Source organism: Poecilia formosa, unplaced genomic scaffold, assembly GCF_000485575.1.
Source record: "Poecilia formosa unplaced genomic scaffold, Poecilia_formosa-5.1.2 Scaffold688, whole genome shotgun sequence".
Taxonomy (NCBI): Eukaryota; Metazoa; Chordata; class Actinopteri; order Cyprinodontiformes; family Poeciliidae; genus Poecilia; species Poecilia formosa.
In genome coordinates, this window is record NW_006800627.1 from 59,565 (window position 1) to 79,031 (window position 19,467).

Genomic DNA, 19,467 nt, shown 5'->3' on the forward strand with positions numbered 1-19,467 from the left:
ACACACACACACACACACACACACACACACACACACAGGCTACTCGTCAATTTAGAGTCCACTTTGAGAAGCTGTTTTTGACTTGGAGCTTTAAATAGAGCAGCATCATCTTACATTAAAGGAGTTTTCCATCCCTCCATCCTTTGCAGGTCACTGAGGTCCTGTGACTAAAAGGAGAAAGAGGTTCTGGAAGTGTCTTCCCCTGAACCTGAAATCTGTGGCTTGAAATCTGATTTTTCATCCTTACGTTTGCTTTTTTTATTCGTCTTGTTAGGTTTTTTTTTTGTAAAGGAATAAGAATCCTTCCAGCTGCACAACATCCAAGACTAAATGAAAAACTCTCAAAAAGCAAACCTCACCTTCCCTTCAAGCTTCTAATAAATAAAGGAAACTAAAAAATCTTAGAAAAATAAATAAATAAAAAAGCTTCCCTGCTAAAAATATGAGACATGATGAAATGTGGATTCTGTTTAGAGCAGTGATGTCTGAACTTTTTGCCAAAACTGGGAAATTTAAACTAAATGCAAAAAAGAAATTGTTTGGTTTTTAGATTTTTGGGGGGTTTTGTTTTACTTGCTCAACAAAGAACATTTTTATGAAATCAGCAAATTAAAGATCAAAAATATAAAATTGTGACTATCCGTTTGATTTTTGTTATTTATGTTGATTTATATATAAAAAAGGCAATTTCTTTGGGTCATCAATAGTTTTCTGTTTTATTGACCTAACTTTTGCTATTTTAGGTTTGTGGTCAGGGGCCGTACAAAATAATTTCAAGGGCCACACTTTGGACAACTGAATACACCTAAAATACTTTTTTAAAATTCAAATTCAAAAATACCTTACTGAATCTGATTTACTGATGCAATCTGCTGGCTTTCCTTTTAAAGAGAAACCTGTTAATAAACCTGAGCCTGTTTAACTGGGATCAACTGGAATGTGTGTGTGATTGAACCAAAATTATTTTTTGTAAAACGCTTTGGGACGACATTTATTGTGAATTTGTGCTATGTAAATAAATGGAATTGAAACGGAATTTATCCCAAATAGAAATGAACCAACCAAGATTAAATAAAAATAGTTTGACACAATTAACTAGAAACGGACAGATGTGGATATGTGATGTCAAACTCATGACATTCCTTCTCTGTAATATCTCAGGTTCAGCCTTAGTTTTCCTACCTGAGCACGCAGCACATGAGCAGCAGATGCTGAGGGACTTGTGCTGGGTTGAGGAGGGCTGGGCAGTCGGAGCGCAGGCACGCCAGGAAGGCTCTGGTTCTCCTGGAGCGGTCCTCGCTGGCCCGGCCCAGCCAGAGCCGCCGCAGGTTGGGGCAGGTCCACTCCCGGAAACACAGAGCCGGAACCAGCTCCGGGGTCAGAGCCGACTTGGCCTTGCCGCTGCTCCACTCTTTGACGATGACAGGAGGAACTGGAACGCAGGGAGGAGGAAGCAGAGTTGAAGTTTAGGCTCTTTATGTTTGGAGTAGGGATGGGAATCGAGAACCGGTTCTTGGTAAGCCCGATTACTTCGAATCGTTAAGCCAGTTGCTAAACGATTCTGCTCATCGGTTCACATAACGTGTGACGTATTTGCGTGATGCATACACTCTGTATTGAGAAAATATCCAAGATGGCGATCTAAAATCTGTTTATATTTGACAAAACGAGGCGATACTCGGCCCGGTTAGAACATGTCCAGAACTTTAATCACAACTCAAGGAGCAAATACCTCAAACATCCTCAGTTAACTACGCAGCACGAATGTAAAGTGTTTGATCGGTTGCTTAGCAACAGTGGTGACCCTCGAGGGGCGGAGCCTCCAGCAAAGCGTCTCCTGCTGTGAATGTCCCAGGTAACGTTAAACTGCTCCACATCCTGGTTTAAATGTTAGCTCTGTACTGTATGAATAATCTCATATTAACATTTACAGTCATATTCAATAAATTCAGTATTTTTACACAAACCTTGTTTATCATATTAAAAGCATGAAAACTGTTGATGTGCAGAAAATTGCATTTCATGTTAAAATGTTAATTTGACAGATGGATTTAACCCACTTTTAATTTTGTTTGAATTGAATACAACATGGTGCATATTTTATATTAGATTTTATTTCCTAACTGAAAAAGAATCGATAAGGAATCGAATCAATAACCAAGATCAATAATCGAATTGGTATTCCCATCCCTAATAAGGAGGTTTGTTTTGCCTGCTGAATGTAAGTAAGTAAGTAAGCTTTATTTATATAGCACCTTTCACAGGCATGAAAATGACATATTTTATGATCAGTTACTCAGTACTTGAAGAATGTTTGTGCTAAATACTAATACTCTTAGTTGACCAATTTCTTGGAAAGCTACTTTTTACTTTTGACTAAAAAAATGACCAAGTAATGCTACTCTTACTTTGGCTACTTCATCCACCTCCTATTAAGACCCTATAGAGATCATTCGCGCTCCAAGTCAGGAAAACTTTGTTTCTTCACCTTCTAGCGGGGTCCTCTTGCGGAGGGCGAGCCTCTCCAGGCGGCGGTGCGTTTCAGCCAGACTGAAGAGGACACCGTACGCGTACTGTCTGGCAGCTCGGAACAGCAGGGAGGCAGGAGGCAGCTCCGAGTTACACTCGTCCTCTATACACACTGGCATCTTCATCTCTCCCTGAGGGACGACCACAAACCGTGAGCGCCCAACATCTCCATAGCAACCGTTTCTGTTATAATAACCCGGCCAAACGGATGCATCAGAAGAAGCTTTACAGCTGAACCTTCACAGCCCTGAAGGGTTTTGCTGTGTCTGCCTCAAAACAGACTAAATACTCGAAAATGATCACTTATTCTGAAAATATGGTGCTCAGAAGAGCACTCTGGGAAACTGAGTTCGAAACAAGCAAAGGCCTTTGGAACTGTCCTAAAATTGTTCAGTTTTTGAAAACTGTGCACAAAACTATGAAGATGATTCTGGGATTCAATATTCTTATGAGTAGCACAGCATTATATCTTTATCAAAAAAGAAAGACTAAAGGACAAATATCTGATGAAGATGTTAATAGTAAGAAAGCTATTAAAATGAAATGGGGAAAGATGGACGCCCATTTGTCATGAACAATGGATAGGAAAAATAAAAGAAATCTACATCATGGAAAAATTTACATATCGCCTGAAATATAGGAAGAAAACTGGGAGAAATGAGCATTGTTCAAAACAAAAGACACCAACAAAAAATAAAGAACTAGACAAACTGGATGGGAGAAAAGAAATAGAAGAATCGCTCCCAAGCAAAGTTTTCTGTAATAGCTTTCTTTTTATATATTTTTTTATATAATCTTGAATGTGAATTGTTCATCTACGTTTACATGTACCGTATTTTCCGCACTATAAGGCACCGGATTATAAGGCGCACCTTCAATGAATGGCCTATTTTAAAACTTTTTTCATATATAAAGCGCACCACATTATAAGACGCTACAGTTAGGGTTGCCACCCTGCTCTACAAATGTGGATGTGTAAAAATAAAGAAGTGGTCCCCTAGTACTTTATATAGTATGCTGCCCCAGTCATTGTTTCACTCACAGTGTTGTTGCGATATTGTGCCCAACTGCTTTCTGGGTAACACAGACCAACGGACACGCTGCCGCCGCAGTCTCTGTCTCTCTTCCCCCCGGCTTTAAATGTACAGGGGCTGGTCCCTTGGTAACCGTAGTCGAAGCACCCCGGATGAATGTCTAAAGCCACTTTGTTGACATAAAGAATGTCAACAAAACAGTCCGACTCCGGTCGGCGAGGAGAGCCTTCCTCGACTGGGCCGGGGCGTGGCCGGACGATGGTCACCCTTCTCCGTTCGCGCACAGCATGTTAGTGGAGAACGTGGTGCTAAATGACCTGCAGACGACCTGATTCTAGACGGTCGGTAGGTAGATAGGTCAGTCAAACTTTATTAACAAATCAGCTTTTTGACAACTATCCCAGCATGCACCGCGCGCTTCTTCTTCTTCTACGGGCAAAAATGAAGTTGGCGGCTGCTTACCGTTGTTGCTAGACCTGTTGTGGCTCAATATTGGTCCATATATAAGGCGCACCGGATTATAAGGCGCACTGTCGGCTTTGGAGGAATTGAAGGTTTTTAGGTGTGCCTTATAGTGCGGAAAATACGGTAATCAATCATGGAAAATCTCAATAGAAAGATAGATGAGAGGAAACAAGTTGGGCTTCAATGGATGCTTCTGTTTGAACAGTTTCTGCTCATTAAAACAAATCAGCCGATGTTTTTGAGACAATGCAGTGAGACGTGGGTTAGGAGAGGATTCACCTTGGTCAAGATGTGGTAGATCTGGGGGTACATCAGCCCTCTTCTGTGTCTGTGTTCGGCTACACGAAGAACCTCAGCACTGACCTGGAGAAAGAAGCAACAGGCGTGAAGAAACAAACGGTTCACGGTTTGTACACTTTTCCTTCAATAAAATTCAAGCATTTTCAAGGTAAGTTTCAAACTTTTCCAGCGCCGCTTGAGATAAAAACACTAATGTCTTGTGATGGTATTCTAGAGTCTACAGAATATTATGCTTAGAAATGTTTTTACAGAGAAAAATACAAAACAAAATTTCGAAAAAAAAAAAAAAAAAAATTCTAAGTTTTCTGGTATTTAGCTAATAAATACCAGAATCTAATGATGAACCTAATGATCGTAAAAAAAATATAAATATTTCTCTGATTTGACAGTGAGAAAAGAAATGTGCATGTGTGTCTTTATTATCTTTAAATATCTGGTTTCAACTAGAAGTCAACTTTACATCAGCCTGTATTTATTCTGTATTTATTAATTTCTTTACTTACTGTCACTTTAAAAAAAAAAAAAATCAGATATTGATTTATTTTCTCCAATATTTTGTATTTCTAGTTTATTCCCTCCAGTTTAAAGTTGATGCTTAATTAACATTTGTTGTGTAATTTCTATTTTGTAAGTGGCTTCAAGAATCAGTCCAGGAAAAAAAAGGTAAAATAATCGGTATTGGCCTTAAAAACCTGAATTGGTCGATCTCTAGTTTCAGCTATAAATAACGCTGGCCAAATTTAGGCTTTGACCAAACATTTATTACAAAACTGTTCAGTTTGAATATGAAGCACCTTCAAAGACTTTATACAGAAATCAAACACTTTCCCAATCTTGAAAAGCCTAAAATTCAAGCATTTTCAAGGATTTCATTCACTTGTAAGAATCCTGTCGAGTTTTAAATTTAATAAATCAATCTAAGTGTTTCCCACCCAGTAACATCAGCTGGTTTTTGAGCATCTCACCTGAGGCAGCGGGGGTGTGGTTATGTCCATGTGACTCCGCGTCGCCATCGACAACAGTGACGGAATGTTCGACCCGCTCCCGTTGCCTTGGGAACCGTCTCCGGAGGCCGGACCCCCTCTTCCAGCCGGATCCTCCCACCGAGAGGATTTGTCTGTTAGATGACTGCGAAGACGAGAGTTTCAGAAACATTCACACCTCTTCCACTTTCTCAGATCTTAAATCATTTTACTGGCAATCATCAACGAGCTGTATGAGGTTTTTCTTTTGACTTCATTTTAACAGCTTGTTATCCAAACGTTCATTTTAGTTTAATAAATGAAAAACCTAGAGTGTTTGTGTTTATTCCATTTTTTGTTTCAAACAAAAATATTTTCCTGCGTTGATGTCCGCTTTGATTACGCGTACGGACTTCCACGGAGTGAAGTTCGCCTGAGTATGTTTGGGTCTAAAGCGCTTCGTCGTTCTATTCAGCTTGTAAAACATGTAGAAGCGTATTTACTTAGCGTTGGTATCGTTGGGTTCGTCTCCGTCTGATGACGAGGAAGGAGATGGGGAGGGGCCAGACTGGGTGCCGGTGTGATGGTTGGGCAGGCGGTTGCCGCCCTGCGTGGAATCGTACGGCGCCGACCAATCGGAGAAGCCCATCTTGCCGGTCATCGAGTCGTTGCAGTCCTGGGGTGGCTGCTGAGGCGGGTGGAAGAGAGGGGCGGAGCCTGGTCCGTACGGAGCGTTCTGATATGGCGGCTTAAACCCTGGACCCTGTGGCGGCGGAAACTGGGGTTGGGAGGAAATTATTATTTACAGGAGCGCACAGGAATTAAAGACGTAACCAAAGCAAAAAACAACAGAAATCTACCTGATTCTTTCCAAGAGGGATGGGTCCCATGTGGCCAGGTGGTCCCCCAAATGGAACGGGTCCAAACCCAGGTACTGAGCACAGAAAGGAGATAAAATTAAATTTTAGCCTAGCTGGCTTCACAATAAAACATATTCTGTCAGATTAAACTGATCACATAACATCTGTCCTGCTGTAAACTGGTTTCTACTCACAGATGAAAGGCGAAGGCCCCATGTTGGGCGAGCGTGGTTTGGATGCAGCTGAGAAATACTCCACAGCTTTCTTGAATCGCTCCACCTTGTCCTCCATTCGTGACTGAAAACGGAGAATATGACAGAAAATCTCACCGTCATTATTTCTCTTATAAAATTCACTGAATTGTTTTTAAATGAACATCTGCTATACATCTTAATGTATCACAAAAAAGAAACACAATGCATAACTACGAGAATAAGTCATGATTTTATACTTCTAATTATGACTTTGAAGGTTAAAATTATGACTTTAGTGCCAGTAAAGCTGCTTATTATATACATTTAGCAGCAAAGTGCAGCTGGTTTTAAAGCTGCAGTATGTAACTTATAAAAAATATTTTTTACATATTTGTTGACACGGTCACCATGTCGTGACAGCATGTTAAGAGACACATAAAACAGAAAAAAATAAATATCAAGCTTCTCCGCCTCCTTGCAGTGTTCCCAGAGCTAACTATAATCAACCAATCAGAGCCAGGAGGCGGGTCTTAGCGCTGTCCATCACCTCCGTGTGGCATTACTCATCATCTCTTCCATTTTCCTTGTTGCTCTCCACTACGCTGCAGCTAGTACATCCTGTTGTGTATAAAAGGTTTTCCTGTTGTAAGTTCTTTCTCCAACATTAGCACGTTTAGTAGCGAGTACATGAGATTGATTGGCTGCGCTAAGACCCTCCTCCTGACTCTGATTGGTAGTTTATGGCCGGCAGAGGTGCATTTCTTCGGATGGCAATAGCAGCTCAGGGGAAAAAGTGGAGGAGATTGAACTTTTCACAGATTATCTGTCAAATAAAATGGTGACAATTTTAACAAATATGTAAAAAAAACCATTTTTTATAAAAGTTACATACTGTAGCTTTAAACAAAGAGGTTTTAAAAATGCATCACGACAACAAATATCCAGCAAAATTTACTTGAAGGACTGGGGGGACAAAGTCTGAGAATAAACTAAATATTTTGCTGGAAAAAAAATTATCAAAAAATAGAAAAATATTTAGGGCTTTTTTGTTCAATTTTTATGCTTAACTCTTTTCAATACACTTAAAAAATAATGATAATAAAAAAAATCTAAAAATCACCAAATTTTTTGTATTTTTAATAAAAGTGGCCCCATGAACACTTTGAATCTGGATAATCTGTTCTGCATGAAGCTTCCAGCATTTGTTTCAGCATCTGTGGCCAAGTTAGTTTAACATTATAAAAAATTTTTTAATTTTTTAATGCAGAATCAAACCATAAAGCACACCTGGAGCTGCCGGTGTTGGTTTTGTTCTTGTGGTTTCAATCACGTTTTTCAGCCTAAAACTGCTTCCTGCTCAAATCTTTCCACTGGTGAACAGTGCAGCAAACATTCACCACTGAATTAGCAGATCGTCTTACGCAGACTTTAATCTCGCTGCGTGGTGCAGCGGAAAAGCCCCCGACTGATCACCGATGGAAACCCCCCTTGTAAAGCGTTTGGATTTTTTCTGTACTGATGTTTGATCATCTCCACAGTAATAATCTCTTACTTATCAAACATTAACTAATATTATTCTGCTTAGCTATTTTTCATGCAGAAACATGTAAAGCGAATGCGGTAGGTTTCCATCCAGCCTTCAGGAAGCTGAGACATTAATCCTGCAAAGGTCGCGACCCACCTGTGACTGTTTGAAGACATCTCTGGCGATGGTGTCGAGGTTTCCCAGGTCTTTGATGGAGGAGACGTACTCAGAAACAGCTTTGATCACCACTTCACAGGGTGGCAGCACCAGCTGATGGGCTCGCACCTGAAACCGCAGCAAAACGTTCAAACTGAGAACAAAACGCTGACACTTCTTTTACAGATTTATGACGATGCGAGGAGGATTTTACCAAAATAAATAGTTTCTGTTCACATAAACTAAATAAAAATCTGTTACTTTTAAAACAAACTAAATAAAGATTCCAGTCTTGATTCCCACATGAGCTGACTCTTAACCATGCTTTGGTTCATGCTTCACTGACATTCTCACTCATTAATTTTGCATAAAGTCAGGCTCTGTTACAGTCCCATTCATTAAATATGCAAAGTAAAACAAAACACTAACTAATCAGGTCAGATACAAGTAGACGTGCGTAAATTTAACTCTGTAAAAACATTTCCACCCTGACTATCTGAGGGTCAACAATGAGCAGCGTTTCAGCTGAAGTGAGAAGAAATGAAAGTTTTAAATAAATGAGCACATTCACTAATCCACCAATAGCAGAGCTAAAGTTTTGCTAAGCACTTTTGCTAATTTTGAAAGCTTTTAGGGCACTTAGCTAAAGCTTCTCCTATCAGGGGTTTTGCAAGTTTCACAAACTTAAATTGTAAGACCTGTATCTCCACAGAAACGTATAAATGTTGTCCAGACAACTGGCAATAAACCTGAACTTCACCCGTTACAAACACAAAAATGTCAGCTAGCTAGCAAGGGCATGTTAGCAGCTAGTTAGCTGTAGCCTCAACCGTCTCAAGTCGCAAAACGCAATGAAGATTTTTAAGTACAAGTCAAACTTTTGCTGGACAGAAAAGTCCTGCAAAAAACAACTGAGATAAAACATTCCTGTCTAGACTAAACTTAAGACCTCTGCCCAAGTTATTTTCTTTTTAATCTGCAGTTTTATAAACTTCAAGCTGAATAAAGTTCAACATCTAAGATAAAGTTTTGGTTTTCGACTATTAATACTTCTTCAAGATGTTAGACGTTTATATTCAGGCTCTTATTTTGAAGTGGGAAAAGACTGTTTAGGCAAACTTATCATTAGCGTTAGCATAACTCAGCAAATTTTAGTCTGTTCCAAATAATCACATAACCGCAACCATACAGGTAGGGACACAATAACATGTGATCCTGTAGAGAGCGATTTAACAAATTTTGTGTCACTGACACATGGTGAGCATCAACATGCTTCAAGTTAGTGCTTTAGCATTAGCTTTTTTGTGTCTAAATTTAAAAAATGCTTAAAACATTTTGCAAATCTCAAAATGAAGGAAAGGATCTGTATTTTACTCCCTTCAGCAATGCGTTCCACAATACTGACTGATGTAAGACGCCATAATCATTTCGTCTTTAAATAATAAAATCCTGCTGAAGGACAACCGCTGTGTCGCAGGGCAGCGTGAAGTCTTCTCTACTCCTGATGTAGATAATTAATGGCCGCTTACAGCAGTTGTGAACATAAGAGTTATAATGCATACTGTGCATTATAACTGTGTTATGGAGAAAATTAAATTAAATTGGAATCAGCAGGTTAAAGCTGATTAGTCATCAACAATTAAAAAATAAAAAAGAACAGAAGCACAACTACATTTGGAGGCACTTTAGTCTGAACCAGACGCCGAGATTCCAGTTTAGTACTTAATGTGCCCTGTGCATTAATTATTTACCACGATGCATATCAGAATTTTCATTTATTGCCACAAGTTTCAGTTATTGATGATGAATAATAAAACAAAACTGACAGCATGATTGGAAATGATATTTTTGATATTTTCTCCACTCTGATCCACAACAGCGTTGATAAATATCAGTAGATACTAAAATATGATTAAATGCAAATACTGTGTGCAGATTAATGATATAAAACTGGTCTGTCATAATAAATTTTGTTGGACGTTAAATTATCCCACGAGTTATTGTTATAACGATTATTTTGTTGTTTTGAGACTATTTTCAAGTAATATCACAATAATGTAATAATGCAAGAGCATATTCTGAAAAAAACTATAAATTCCAATGAACATTTAACACTGGAACTGAAATACATTTTAAATATAAAAAGTAAATAAACAAAACAACAGAAACAACAAATAAAAAAATTAATTATGACATCTCTGTAAACAAAGCTGTCCTTCGACAAAATGGCTAGTCGAGACTGAAGACTTTAGTCATCCAGTTTTAGGTAGAAAAAAAAGAGAAAAATGATAAATCATGCAAATGTAAATTGAGTTTATTTTAATGTATCATGTGTTTAATTGATTTATTAATTTATTGTGACAGACCTTGATATAAATGACTGTTTTTTCAAGTAAGTATCCTGAGTTTCAAATGGGAACGTTTTTAAAGAACAATATGTCTGTTTGTGGCACATACAGTTGGATAAAAAATATGTTTTTTAATTATAATTTTTATCGTTATTGCAACAATACCACGAAATATTGACATAAATTTCTAAGTCCAAGTACCTTGAGGGAAGCTAGTGGGTGTTCTGGTCCCAGCAGACTCCAGTGGAAGGCAGCCAGGTCTTCATCAGGCAGAATATGATTTCCTATAAGAGACAGGCGGGTCAGTTAGCGGCGGATAAATCGTCCTGGGCTGCGGCGGCTGCCTGGCGTCTCCTCACCCAGCAGAGCAGCGAACAGTGGCAGGTGCTGTGTCTTCAGGCCCAGCTGCCTGGCCGCTTCAGACAGCAAGTACTGGTGTGTGGTCAGGTTCTTTCCGTTCCAGCTCAGTTTAAGCGCGTGTGAGGAGAAGTAGGCGGGCACGTTGCAGAGGGCAAACTCTGAGTCCTGAGCGATCAGGCCAGAAAATCCGTAGTCCCTGTAGAGAGACAGCACCTCCTGGTGGTGGTCCTCCAAAGTCTGTACAACCTGGGGGTGAAGATTAGACAAGTTAATGGCAAAGAATGACAAAAGTTGCAACATTTGTTATATTTTCACCTGGTGTGCTTTGCTTTCACACGCCACCGTGTCAAACAAACTAAACCAGGGGTGTGCAAACTTTTTGCAACACAGGCCAGAATCCCAAAGTTTAAAGTGTTCAGTGAGCCAAATTGTTAAAATATTTAATTTTATCTGCTCAGCAATAAACTAAAAACAATATTTATTGACACAAAGAGACGCTTTTTTTACTTAACAAATGACGGAAATTTTTCTAACTATTTGGGTGAATTTTTTTCCAGTCTAATTGGTCTAAATAATTTTTGGGTCAAATCACAGCAACAAAAATGAGAACTTTATTCAAAAAAGAAAAAAAAAATCAACCTTCAATTAAGAAAGCACATTAATAGGAGAATTAACATGTTCTGTTTTGGGGGGTTTTTTGTGAGAACTTGCTGGATGTTCATGGCTCTACTTACTATAAAATTAAAAATAATAAAAGTACTTAGTGCCAAACACTTTAGCTAAATAATTAAATTTGTCACTGAAATTCTCTTGTTTTTTTCTAAAGAAAGTTTGTTACATTCAATAGTTGAACAAAGCCAAAGTTTATACAAATTTATATTTAAGTTCAAATAAAAGCCTGATCAGCTTATCTTCACTAAACCTAATAGATAAAAAGAAAATCTAATATTTTCACCACATATCTGGAAGAGTTAGACTGAATTAAGTTGTTAAAGTTAAATTATTTGGACATTTCATTGTCAAATTGATTAACTTGTGTTGGGTTTAACTGAATTAATTGCCAGTTGATCACATTTGACAAACCTATAATTCATCCACCATGTTGAACTTTTAGCAGGATATACATTCAGTAATTTAAACTACTGTAGTTCTGATTGCCTTCTTCCACAGGACATTTCATACCAACCGTTAAATAATTTGAGAACACCTTGAGAACATTTTGTTCTCTGTTGGAACGGCTTTGACTTACAGTAATTTATAATCTGTTCGGCCTGCTGAAAGTAAACCTGGTTATGTGACTCCAATAATTAATAAACCATAAAACTGTCTTATTTTAGTTTAATCAGGAGTCTTAATCGCTGATATTTTATAAGTTAACAGTCCCTGACATTAATGGAAATACAGAGAAATATTAAATTCTTATAAATACATAATTATGTAAAATACTTAAATATCGAGAAAAACTGTTGGGGACATCAATAAGAAACTGTTTGTTTAGGTCAGAATGTGGCTTTTATAAAACCTAAAGGATTGTTTCATAAATAGTAAATGTAATATGATTTTAGTGATTCTTAGCAGTTATTCTGTATTTTATCACACAATATTTGCATAAGCATTACACTATGTGCTATATGAATTACATCTTCACTTTCCATATTTATGGGAAGAACTCACTAGCCTTCTACAAAAATTAAGATTTTTTAAAATAAAAGCCAAGAGTCATTTTGTTGTTACATATGAATATAGAAAAAAATATTTGTTTAAGCTTTCAAATTAATTTAATACATGTTTATAAAATCTTTTCTGTGGTCCTTGACAAATAAATTGCATATACAGCTTACAAATATATATTTTATGTAGCCTAACAGTTTTAATCCACTATTAGTGAATTGTTAGGGACTAAAATCAGATTTTTCCCCTTATAAATACTAGAAAATATGAATATTTTTCCAAATCAAAAATGCATAAAAAGTAAAATGTCCATCTTTTTTTTTTGTCTATGGACTCATCAACCAACATCATGCACTTTGATGGACAAATCTGATAAAACATTACTTGTAAATGTCTCTTTTTATATTACAATCAAAACTACTGCCAAGATACTGCAAAAGCTTTTTTTTTCTTTTATGTGTTTCAGTCCTTAGATACAAAAAAAACAGGAATCAGGCCTCGAAGAAAACCAGAAAATGTGCAGGAAAAAGTCTGATCAGCAAAAAATGGTAAGTACAAAACAGGCAGCTTTAACCAGCTGCTGTTTCAAAATGTATCAAAGGTTAAATTATTTTATGTTAGGTAATGTTAGGCTAGATTAGCAGAATCCAAACCTTTTGGCAGTCATAAAGCAAAAAGCACTCATGGGTCATAAAATACAAAAATAAAACAAGAGGAAAATAATTAAGATACATTTTTAGCTGCTCAATAATACACTAAATATGCAAGTTCCAAGTAGAACAAAAAATAGTCTAACTTTTATATTCACTCAACAATTATGAGAGCTACTCATAATTGTTGATCTAAGACACAAAAAGGCCCACAGGTCTCTGCTTACTTCACATTTTTGTAGAGGGAATGGTTTTTCCTTCTTTGGCAAAATAAAAAAAATTAGCAACAAGATCAGTAGATCAGTGCTGTCTGTATTTAGACAAGTTATAATAATCAGGGTTGAATGGGATTCTACATGAGGAAAATAATTATTTGAACACCCTGGCTGCGACTTTAGAAGTTCTGCCACTTAGAAATTATGGAGGGGTCTGACATTTTCATCTTAGGTGCATGTCCACTGTGAGAGACATAATCTAAAAGAAAATAATCAGGAAATCACAATGTATGATTTTTAATAATTTATTTGTGTCTTACTGCTGCAAAGAAGTATTTGAACATCTGCCAACCAGCAACAGGCCCTCAAAGACCTGTTAGTTCGCCTCTAAAAAGTCCAATCCACATATTCTGAAGTAGAAGGACCTGTTGGAGGTCGTTAGCCTCATAAAGACTCCTGTCCACCCAACACAATCAGTAAGACATCTATTACCAACACGGCTAAGACCACAGAGCTGTCCACAGACAGCAGAGACTAAATTCTAGACCTCCACAAGACTGGACAGGGCTATGGGGCAACTGCCAAGCAGCTCGGTGAAAAAAGATCAAGTGTTGGAGCAATTATTAGAAAATGTAAAAAGTTAAACATGACTGTCAATCTCCCTCGGACTGGGGCTCCATTCAGTATCTCACCTGGTGGCGTATCAATGATCCTAAGCAAGGTTAGAGCATTGAAGATGGGTCGAGGCTGGGTTTTCCAACATGACAATGACCCGAAGCGCACAGCCAGGACAACCAAAGACTGGCCCCGTAAGAAGCATGTCTAGGTTCTGGAGTGGCCTAGCCAGTCTCCAGACCCAAACCGCGTAGAAAATCTTTGGAGCAGCTCAAACTCTGTGTTTCTCAGAAATCAACTCAAGAGTAGCGACACCTTATAATAAAATTACTCAAGTAAAAGTAGAAAGGACATGCCAGTAAAAATATTCCTGAAAGTACATTTAAAAAAAAAAGAAGTTACTCTTTTTTCTTACTAGGCCTGTCGAGATAAATTTTGGTGAATGAGAAATGGTCCCTGACATTATTCCATTACATGATAATACTGTTGCTTTTAGACTATTTTAAGTAATGGATAATAATGTAAGAACACATTCCCAGTAGTAGGGGTGCAATGATCGTAGTTTTCTGGTCGAATGTGGATTACCGATCTTTAAAAACCCTGACTTATCAATTCCAATTTTGGCAGATGCCAATTTTTCTGACTGAAAGGTTGCTAAATATAGCAAGAAAGTTGCTGAGTTTGGCAACAGTGGGGTGATCATTGTTAACTGTGAACGTGCAGACATGACCTGGTGGGCCAGTCTGTTGGTCAAACCTCTCTCACAGGAAAGCAGACGAGGACAGTAGGTCATTTTTCAACCTTTGCTGAAGTAGATAAGTTTGGCTTCACAGGTAAGTATTGGTCGATCACTGATCTCCCAAAATTAAGGAAATCGCTGGACCCCTAATTCTCAAAGATCAATAAACTTTAACACTGGAAGACATTTTAAATATCCAGAATAAATCAACAAAACCAACAAATAAAATTAATTATGAAGTCTCTGAAAACAAAACTGTCTTTCAAAAATAGGGCGAGTTGAGACCAAAACACCAGACAGAAGACTTTTATCATCCACAAAGAGTAGAAAGAGAAAAACTAAAAATCATGCACATGGAAATTATTGAGCTGTTTTAACTGATTTATTGCTAAATGCGACAGGCTTACCAAGTTACCACCCAACTCTGCTTAGAATGAACTTCTAGATGTGCACAAAGGAACCACAAAAAGACACTAGCAAAGCCACAAAAACCAGTTCAAACAACAACCATCACTCCTCTTTTCTTACCCGCACTCGGAAGCGGAACATGGCGAGGCGGACGCAGTGGCTGAGGCAAGCCGGGGGCAGGAACCATGCCCGGGGAGGCGGGGTGGCCTTGCTGCCGACGTGGTTGACTATCAGCTGCGCTGTCTGCCGCTGGCCCTGAGCTCGCCGCGCCCACTCGGGCCAGCGCTCCTTCCCCAGAGTGCCGTTGAAAACCACGACGAGCTCCAGGCCGCCCTGGTACAGACAGGCCTGTGACAGGGCGGCCAGGTAGCCCAGCATGGCGTTCCACTCGCCTCCGCAAACCCAGTCCGTCTGGTAGCCTCCGTACAGGCGCTGCAGGCTGGAGTCAGCGTCGATCAGGATCCTGGCAGGCGGGGGCGGGGGAGGCATGGGCCCGGGGTGATGTGGGTGGTGGTGTGGGTGATGATGGTGAGGGGGCTGGCGGGCCGCGGTGCGGGCGAGCTTGAGGAGGTCCACGGGGACCGCCGCCCCGGGGCACCGCTTCTCTAAATACTCCTGGAAACCCTGCACACCCATGACGGTGTTGTTGAGCCGGTGTGTGTGGCCGGGAGCGGCTTCTGAGTACGTTCTGTACGCCGTGTTTGTAACGTGTTGTGGGGTGAGACGGCAGCTAGCAATGCTAACTGGTCTCCGCTGTAGTGACAAACTGTACTTTGAGTTCACTGGAAAACAACCGGCTGGTGAGGTTGGGTGTAGGGGGGATCACCGCGCACTAATTTTAAATTAACAACCCCTGTGTTTTTTTGTTAGATATTTTTTCCAAATGCTAACCTCTCACTTTTGGTCGTGGCTGCTCAGATTAGTGTCCATCCCTGTGGATTTTTTTGGTGTGATGCCAGCCAAGGCCAGTGTTGCTACCGACAACTACAAAAAGTTCAACAGATTTCCCGCTCCCATAATTTGGCTTCTTCTCAACCGGCTTCCAGAATCAAACTGACAGCGAGTAACGGACATGCAGCGAGGTGGTGGATGTTGCAGTGAAATGTTGATCAAATGATAATACCTCTGATTAGTCCACATGAACGGATGCAGAGCTGCGCATTAGTTAGCAACCCACAGACTGGATGGCCAGTTCGCGGACATAGTGTTCAGATTTTAAAATTCGTTATTTTTTAATGACAGCTGAATTTTTTTGTGCCACATTTATGCGCCTGGGAAACGTCAGCACATGTGGAGCCGCAGCTTAATGCCCCGCCGGCGGTTAAAGTATCAGTTAAAAAGCAAAGTACTAAGCAGTGTGGCTAGCTGTGCTTCTATTTGCTAACGGTGGCTAGCCGCTAGCTGCTGGCTGGGTCCCCGGCGTGATTTTGACGCGTCAACTCCCGAAGACGAGTCCGGGGCGGACACGACGCGGAATGAAATGGATGTTTGACGAACTAAAAGAAAAGTAACTAAAAGAAAATAAAAATAAAAGCCCGATGGTGCCTCCCTCGCGTTCTTCCACGCTCACGGCTTCATGTTGCGGAGGGGAACGTTACTTCCAAGCGACATCAGCCATCTTGCGACTTCCTCGCGGCCCAGTGGAATGGGAGGGGGATGAGTGAGGAGCAGGGAGGCGTCACTGCCGTGAAGGACTCTGGGACATGAAGTTTACAGGTGCAAACCATGAATCTTAGCGATTTAATCCTAAACGCGAATAAACTACAACTACCAGCATGCGAGCGACTTCAAGTTTGACTTAGATATAAATCAGAAGAGTAGCTTTTCTCGAGGCGGTCCACATGTGAACTGACTTTCTGCTGTATCTTTAAAATATAATTGAATATTTTTCAATATATCTCATGCCAAACAAGTATCAAAAAAGTTAACACCTCAGTTTTATGCAGAATATATAGACAGTGAAAAGACAGAATTAATTTTAAAAAGCCAATGATGAATTGATAGCTTAGTACGAGAAAAGTAACTGAGTGGTGTAACAGGTAGAATGGTTATTCCTCCCTTTGTGATCAAATTACGTGTATTTGGCGTCCCCTCGTGGCTGTACTTAGTTTTACGCCTTAAAGGAAAATAAACACTGCAAACTAGGCCACTGAGCCATTTTCCACTGTAACTGCATAGGAGCTTCTCAAACGTGGACGTTTCCTCCCAGCAGCTCTTACACTATATAATCAGCACTGCTCCTTACTGCCCACGTAGCAAAAAACAAGTCTCAATTTTTTTTTTCTTTTCAGTTTAAACTCTACAAGCACACACATTTTACTCACCAAGTCCTTTCCATGTGTATTTTATTTTGCCATTAACATGTTCTGTTTAGATTTTGTACTATTAGAACGTCTCTAATTTTTTGTTCATTTTTTTTTCTCCTATGTAATTTTACATCATTATGCATCTGCAGGAATGCAAATGACTTCACTGGGAAACAAATAAATGGTTATTCTATTCTATTATTTAACCACAAACTAGCAGGTATGTTCCAAAATAACTGCTAAATGTCATGCATATGACCACAAATGGCTGAGTTAGATAAAAATGACCCAAAACCCTTGCGAAAGTAAACATGCTTCCGAAGACTTGCAGCTGCAACTTTAAGTTCAAGTCCACCTGAGTGGCCTAGTTAAAGAATTTGAAGTGGCCTAGTAAAAGGCCAAACTTAGATAAGATGCCGTTTATTCTTTGAAAACCACAAATTTGGCTGATTTACATGAATTCTGCAAGGAATAGTGGGCAGAAATTCCTTCACAGTGAAATAAAAAAGTCAGTGTTAATTATCTCAAACGCTTGATAGTAACTGTTGCTGTCAAGAACCACAATCAGCTGTTAGTAGTAGGACACAATTACTTTTTCACATAAGTGCAGGTTGGTGTGTAAGAATAAATTATTAGTTAAAAACTACTTTTTTTATTAGGATTGATAAAGCATCTGTTTTGACATGTTAAAAATCTGCTTAGGGCCCCAAAACGGTTGGGGCCAGCCGTGCATTAACTTTGATCAAAGTCCACTGGTCCCAGTCACCTCTTAGACCTGACAACCATTTATTTCTGGTGGTTCAACATAGAAACAACAGAGCAGTAACAACAGGGCCGCATGCATCACTGCTTCTGTTTGAGACCTCGATAATTATAATCTTCTCCAAATGAGGAAGCGATCGGGGGGGAAGAAAACAGATTAGCGCCCGGCTGGAGAGACGAGGAAAGAGGAGAGAGGTGGAATGCAAAGGAGAGAAAGGAAAAACTGTTTCTCCCTCCTCCAAAAGCCTCCAGTCTATCACATCTGACCTGGTCTGCAGTCATTCTCAAGTTTTGCTGTGTTTTAGTTACTTGGAAAGTGGGAACTCAGAGGTGGGTAACAGCGTTCTCTTTAAGAAGGCAGAATTTTAAAATGGCGACGCCCATAAACATCATTTAACCTTTACGTTCCATAAGCAAACACCACTTTTAATTAGCTCAGTTTAGAGTTGCAAGTGCTACATGTAACATGGATTTAAGACACACTATTACTTGGAAATTCTTCTAAATTCTGACTTCCCAGTCAGAAAATTCAACTGGAGCGCCCTCCGAAGTCAGATTTCCCACTGGGAACAACTCCCACTACCTCCATCTACAACCTGTAGGGCGGATTTCACTTTTCAATATGGCCGCTCTTAGCATAAACAGTAGGAAGAAATTCTGACTTCTTAACAATAGTTAAGCATACTGTTACAGGACAGCATATTATTGCTTTGTAAATAGAAAAAAAGAGTAAATTTCTGCCAATGAACTAAGAAATTTTTAGATTAATCTCAAAAGAATTTCTAGAAAACACAGATATTTTGAGATTAATCTCAGAAATTTTCTTGAAAGAAAATTTTAATTTTCTTAATTTGACAAGTTGAAAATTTGCTAGAAAAAATATCTGAAATTTTGAGATTAATCTAGAAAAAACTTGCCTTTTTTGAGTATTTTATGGCAAATTTTCAACTTTTGAAAAAAAAAATTCTAGAAATTTTCTAAGATTATTCTAAAGCATTCTGAGTTTTTTCTCACAAATTTTCGATTTTTGGAGCTCAAACATTTTTATGTTTTTTTTCTACATAATTTCTTGGCAAAAATGTACTACTCCTTTTTATTTTCTATTCACAATAGGCCCAATATGCCATCATACTGTTTTATCAGGCTTACTTTAGCATTTGAGAGGCTCAATTGGAAAGTACATATGATTGAATTAAACTTTTTTATTTTTTTATAATTCTGCGCTACTGGAGCGCAGAATTATAAGTTGTAACTGCAGTTACAGTTGACTGAATTTGCAGGGTGATCCAGTCGATTTTTTCCAACAGGAAGGTTGAAATTTCCCATTTCAGAATACAACTGGAACGCAGCATCAGTCAGCAGGTGATG

At 39.0% G+C, this 19,467-nt stretch overlaps 1 protein-coding gene across 1 annotated transcript in view; it reads right to left on the bottom strand.

Moving 5' to 3' along the window:
* Window positions 1-16,687, bottom strand: part of fam120c (family with sequence similarity 120 member C) — a 24,916-nt gene extending 8,229 nt beyond the window's left edge. The window contains exons 1-11 of the mRNA XM_007542414.2: window positions 15,152-16,687; window positions 10,733-10,979; window positions 10,575-10,657; window positions 8,026-8,154; window positions 6,345-6,447; window positions 6,151-6,224; window positions 5,794-6,068; window positions 5,294-5,456; window positions 4,308-4,391; window positions 2,489-2,660; window positions 1,183-1,432 (exon numbers count right to left, since the gene is read on the bottom strand). Coding sequence (XP_007542476.1) covers window positions 1,183-1,432; window positions 2,489-2,660; window positions 4,308-4,391; window positions 5,294-5,456; window positions 5,794-6,068; window positions 6,151-6,224; window positions 6,345-6,447; window positions 8,026-8,154; window positions 10,575-10,657; window positions 10,733-10,979; window positions 15,152-15,667 — 2,096 coding nt within the window. The 5' untranslated portion in view covers window positions 15,668-16,687. The remainder of the gene's footprint in view (window positions 1-1,182; window positions 1,433-2,488; window positions 2,661-4,307; window positions 4,392-5,293; window positions 5,457-5,793; window positions 6,069-6,150; window positions 6,225-6,344; window positions 6,448-8,025; window positions 8,155-10,574; window positions 10,658-10,732; window positions 10,980-15,151) is intronic.
* Between the last annotated feature and the right edge of the window lie 2,780 nt (window positions 16,688-19,467).